Source organism: Monodon monoceros, unplaced genomic scaffold (genome assembly GCF_005190385.1).
Source record: "Monodon monoceros isolate NGI ecotype Baffin Bay Population unplaced genomic scaffold, NGI_Narwhal_1 Super_Scaffold_22, whole genome shotgun sequence".
Classification (NCBI taxonomy): Eukaryota; Metazoa; Chordata; class Mammalia; order Artiodactyla; family Monodontidae; genus Monodon; species Monodon monoceros.
In genome coordinates, this window is record NW_021703779.1 from 45,984,635 (window position 1) to 45,990,677 (window position 6,043).

Below are 6,043 nucleotides of genomic sequence, written 5' to 3' on the forward strand. Positions count from 1 at the left end.
TGGACCCAAGAAGAACCTCTGGCCAGCCTCACCTACCAACAATGACACGGGCAAAGGTGCGGTCCTCAGCACCCTCCTCAGAGTAGACCATGCTGACAAAGGCCCGGTTGGCAGCTGGCTTGCCCACAGGAGCTCCATGGATCAGGTCCCTCAGGGTCTTTACCCGCAGGTTGCTGGTTTTCTCACCCAACACAAAGCTGATGGCATCCATGAGATTTGACTTACCTAAGGGAGGACAGGACAAAGTAGAGGAGGGGAAGTCAGGAAGAAGGGGAGAGGAAAAGGAATAAAGGAGACATTGACAAGAACATAAATGTTCCCTAATCACTCAGTGCACAGACTAACAGGAGGACAAAATACTGCTTTGCCCCTGTAAAGGCTAGGCCTGACCAAAGCCCTGGATCAAAGGCTTAGAAAAACAGCTCCTTTGCAGTTACCACTTACAGCAGCCAAAAACTAGAACCCCATCTAAGGAAATGGTATATTCACAGAATAAATCATTCTACAACATTTTTTTTTTTTTTTTTTTTTGGCCATGCCATGCAGCCTGTGGGATCTTAGTTCCCCAACCAGGGATCGAACCCACGCCCCCTGCATTGGAAGTGTGGAGTATTAGCCAGGGAAGTCTCTCTACAACCTTTGATGACATGGGAAAATACCCACAACAGGAGAAACAAGCATGATACAAAACTCAACATAGTTTGATCTCAACCAAGTTTAAAAAAAAAAACACACAAAACAAAAAAACACACAGGGGCTGAGGGAAGGGGGAAAATGCAGAACTGTTATTTGATGAGTATAGTCTCAGTTTTGCAAGATGAAAAAGCTCAGAAGATTGGTTGCACAAAAATGTGAATATATTTAACACTACTGAACTGTACACTCAAAAATGGTTAAAATGGTAAATTTTATGTGTATTTTAACATAATTTTTTTTAAAAAGGCTTATTCCTATAGTGATACATGAAGCACACAGCATCACCTATGAAGTATCTTACCGAAAATATTTGACCTGAATCTAAACAAACCTTTAGACCTACCTTCCAGTTTATAAGAAACACAGCAGTTAGAGAAACATAGTAAATGACATCATGAAGAAACCTTAAGACAAACACAGAATGTGGGATATTCTACAAGACAACTGGTCTGGTCTTTTTGAAAAGTCAGTGTCTTTTGGGGAGAACCATTCCAGGATACAGAGATTACTGAGACATAAGCAAAGGCAGCACACATACTTTGATTGGATTCTGGTTCCAAAAAAATCCCAAAAAGACATTTTGGGGAGCAATTTGGGAAGCTTGAATATAAACTGGATAACTGATGACATGAGGAAATTAATTCTCTCAGGTATGATAATGGTATACTGGTAAACAGGAGAAGAGTGATCTTAGTAGATGAATGCTGAATCCTTTAGGGGTGAAACGTCATTATGTCTGCAATTTACTTTCAAATGATTAAGTAAAACACAGGTGTAAGTTTGAAAAGTTTCATAATCAAAACTTGGGGGGACTTCCCTGGTGGTCCAGTGGTTAAGAATCCGTCTTGCAATGCAGGGGATGCCAGTTTGATCCCTGGTAGGGGAACTAAGATCCCACATGCCGCGGGCAACTAAGCCCGCATGCCACAACTAGAGAGCCCACGCACTGCAACTAATGAGCCCACGCGCCACAACTAGAGAGAAGCCCACACACCGCAACGAAGAGCCTGCACACTGCAACGAAAGATCCTGCATGCCACAACTAAGACCCAATGCAGCCAAAAAATAAAAATAAAAAACTTGGGGAGAGGGAAAGGCATAAAAATATAAACAGTATAACAGTGATCATTTCTGGGAAAGAAAATAGGTAACAAGTCAGGGAAGGGAGAGAATCTTCTTTTTTACTGTATATCCTTTGGAATTTTCTGAATTTTATACCATGTGCATATATTCACTATTCAAATAAATAAGGTTTTTAACATTAAACATGATTATCTTTTCAGTAGTGGAGTCACAGTTTTTACTTTCTCTATTTTAGACTCAGAAAAAAATATATTAAAAAAAATTTAGACTGGGGTTGGGGGTAGGGAATAGTTTAATCTCTATAAATTCTATCTCAAGATTCCCCCCAACATGCTATCTGACCTTGAACTGAGGACCTGATTTCTAAAACCCTTTTACCCAGCTATAAAAATGGCAGCCCAGGTCCTTCCACAGAGGCAGTACAAGACAGTGATTAAGAGCTTGGGTTCTAGGGGCTTCCCTGGTGGCGCAGTGGTTGAGAATCTGCCTGCCAGTGCAGGGGACACGGGTTCGAGCCCTGGTCTGGGAAGATCCCACATGCCGCGGAGCAACTAGGCCCGTGAGCCACAACTACTGAGCCTGTACGTCTGGAGCTTGTGCTCCACAACGAGAGGCCCGCGCACCGTGATGAAGAATGGCCCCTGCTCGCCACAGCTAGAGAAAGCCCACACACAGAAACGAAGACCCAACACAGCCAAAAATAAATAAATAAAATTAAAAAAAAAAAAAAAGAGCTTGGGTTCTAGTCCAACAGACCAGGTTCTAATCTTAGTTTCACCACTTCTTAGCTGACCTTCCTTTCCCTCACCTGGAAAATCTGAAAAACCATGACTCATGGGTAAAATCATCTAAAACAATGGTTGGCACATAGTTCTCTGTGGGAGTGGCAGGAGCACAGGTATGACAGGCACAGGTTCTGATCCTGGCTCTGAGAATCAAGTGTGCAAGTGATCACAACTCTTTGTGCCTGGGTCTTCTCATCTATAAAACAAAGATAATGGTATCTCCCTCCTAGGGTCACTGTGAGAATTTAAATGTAAAGTGTCCTAATAAATAAAGTACTTGCCACACAGTGAATGCTCAATAAATGGCAATCCTATCCTAACCAGGTCTGGACTCTTAGCTTAGTCTCCCTCATCACAGCAGGACTAGCACATCATGCTGACCAGGAGTCAGCCTTTTAGGCACCCATTTCCAACTTTTGGGCTTCTCCCATGCTCTCCAAGGATGGCAAGAACATCTCACAACCAAAGGTCTCCCTACTCGCAATCATTCAATATTGTAAACATTTTTATAACAAGCATTATGACCTGAACAATGATATAATGTTTCAAGGAATGTCTTCTTTGGGGCACTCCGTAGACCAGTGATGAAGATACAAAACAGAATAAACGTTAACATGTAGCAAGTGTCTACTATGTGGCAGAGAGAAATTCACTGAGGGGAATCAAAGAATGCCTTGTGGAGCTGGGCACTGAAGAATGGGGTCGGATGTAAGCCTGACATCTACTCGAAGAATGAGGAAGAAGGCGGTCTCTTCCCCCTCCCCCACTTTCCTTTGATTATAAAAATGTAGCTCAACTTAATCCTTGGAGCAGAGCTCCCTCACCTTCCCACTTGTATCCCTCACAAGCATCCTATAAATCTACTTCTTGCCTGTCAAAAAAAAACACAGGGTACGGGAGGGCCAGTCAGACCAAGGGCCTTTTCGGAATACCTGGGTATACAAATTTACCCATGTTGAGGAGACTGAATGCCAAGAGGTGCATCTCAGCTCTTTCCACAGGGGCCACCACACCAAAATCCTAAGAAACTGCAGTGGAACCCCAAGCATTAGCCATCTAGGCCAGTAGTTCTCAAATGAGGTGGGGGAGGGTGGAGTGATTTTGCCCCTCCCCCCTGAGGACATCTGGTAATATCTGTAGACTTTTTTTTTGTTTTTTTTTCGGTACGCGGGCCTCTCACTGTTGTGGCCTCTCCCGTTGCGGAGCACAGGCTAGGGACGCGCAGGCTCAGCGGCCATGGCTCACGGGCCTAGCCGCTCCGCGGCATGTGGGATCTTCCCGGACCGGGGCACGAACCCGTGTCCCCTGCATGAGCAGGCGGACTCTCAACCACTGCGCCACCAGGGAAGCCCTGTAGACATTTTTGATTGTCACACCTGGAGGGGGTGGGGGGGGTTGCTACTGTCACCTAGTGGGTAAAAGCCAAGGATGCCACTAAACATCCTACAATCCTAAAAGCCAAGGATGCCACTAAACATCCTACACCTTACAATGCCACTAAACATCCTAGTGGGTAAAAGCCAAGGATGCCACTACACATCCTACAAGGACGGACCCCACAGCAAAGCATTATCTCACTGGAAATGTCAATAGTGCTGCTGTTGAGAAACCCTGCTTAAAAGAGAGCCATATCTAGGCAAGACTCCAGGGAAGGTCATCAGTTACAGCTACTTCAGCAAGAGCAGCCCCTCAGGCTAGAAAGTGATTTAGCTAGAACACCTCTGAGGTGAAGGAACACAGCAGGATTCCAAACAGACCTCTAATGTCCGTAGATGGGAGGACTCCATGGTGTATAATTTAGAGATGGGGAATTTAGATATGAAATGGAGGCCTTATCTGACTACCCTTTCTTTCCTCCTTTCCTTCCTTTTTCTTTCTTTTTATTTTTTCTCCCAGTTTTAACAAGATATAACTGACATACAACACTGTATTACTTTCAGGTGTACAACATGATTCTGTATTTGTATATATTGCAAAATGGTTGCCACAATAAGTTTAGTTAGCATCCATCACCTCACAGTTAATTTTTTTCTTGTGACTTTTTTAAGATCTACTTTAAAACATACAAAATATACAATACAGTATTGTTAACTAATGACCACTCTTCCTAAAAAGCCATCCAAGTCACTCTATCACATCACTGTATCACATCAATCCTGCACAGCACTTATCACAGCCGAAAAATAACTTATTTCCTCCTTTATTATCGTCTTTCCCCTCTGGAATGTAAGTTCTCCGAAAGCATGGCTTATTCTGTTCTCCGCTGTTTCCACAGCACCTTGACTGAATAACTCCTTATAAAGCAGTAAGCATTCAATAAATTTGACAAGCGAATGAGTTCTGACTTTTGATGGTTTCAGTGGTAGGAGAGGCATGCCTCGAATTCGAGGCATCCCGACCTCTCAGTTGAGGCCGGGGAGTCGAGACCCCAAGCACTCCGGAGACGCGAGCACGGAGTCCGAAATTCAAAAGTGCCGCCTCCAGAGAAGAGTTTTTAAAAGAAAGAAAAAAAAAAAAAAAAGGAATTGGAGTGTACCAACGCGAGGCGGGAGGGGGCACTGGGATGAAGCAGAAGTATACCGCTTGGCCCGGAGGCTACGGGAGGGCCACGAGCGGTCCTACATCTGCCGGGGGGTTCAAACAATGCGTGGAGGCCGGATGCAGCTGCTCCGGGGAGGAACTGCGTGGCCAGCGACTGGCAGCCGGCTCCGGACGCGCCACTTTTGGCTGCAGGGGGCAGTGGGCGGGGTAACGTACACTTCGGCCCGTACCACTCGGGCCGGGAAGGGGGTCGCACAAAGAGAGGGCAACTGACACCTGGGGAAGAGGTTCGCGTCAGAGCACCCGAGCGGGAAAAGCGGGTCCAGGTCGAACCCCTCAGGAGGGCAAGGAACCTGTTAGGGTTTGCGACATTTCAGGCTGCACAGGCTGGATTGTACTACTGTACTGCCGGATAGGGGGCTCCAGGCTGGGACGTTAAGCAGGGCCGCAGCCGGGTTTATCTCACCAGAGCCATTGGGTCCAATGATGGCGGTGAACCTCTGAAATGGTCCGATAATCTGCCGACCCTTGTACGACTTAAAGTTCTCGATCTCAATCAGCTTCAGGAAACCCATGACCGTGGCGGCGCCGGCGGCTGTTAGAAAGGCCGCGCCGTACGCCCGCGAACTGGGATAGCCCGCGCGGGAAACACCGCAGTGCAGGCCGGGCGGACGGCAAACCTCGCGAGAATAAGTCCAGGCCTAACGGGATTTTCGGCTTCCGGCGTGGGCGGGGCCTTCGGGCTGACGTGGATGTTTTCTAGATCCGTTGCCAGGGCGCGAGGTTACGACAGGCGTTTGGGCCCCTCCCCACTTTCTTGTCGCACGGCAACGCAAACCGCCGCTACACCCAACGTAGCCTTGGAGGAGGCAGGCGGGGCCGGGAGGAATCTGCAGCTGTTGGGATGGGGGAAACCTGTCTGAAGGAGCAGATCCTTG

The 6,043-nt window shown here is 46.7% G+C and overlaps 1 protein-coding gene across 1 annotated transcript in view; it reads right to left on the minus strand.

The window, feature by feature from the left end:
* SMC1A (structural maintenance of chromosomes 1A) overlaps positions 1 to 5,760 on the minus strand; it is a 32,717-nt gene extending 26,957 nt beyond the window's left edge. The window contains exons 1-2 of the mRNA XM_029240814.1: positions 5,572 to 5,760; positions 37 to 225 (exon numbers count right to left, since the gene is read on the minus strand). Of these exons, the coding sequence (XP_029096647.1) occupies positions 37 to 225; positions 5,572 to 5,680 (298 nt within the window). The 5' untranslated portion in view covers positions 5,681 to 5,760. The remainder of the gene's footprint in view (positions 1 to 36; positions 226 to 5,571) is intronic.
* Between the last annotated feature and the right edge of the window lie 283 nt (positions 5,761 to 6,043).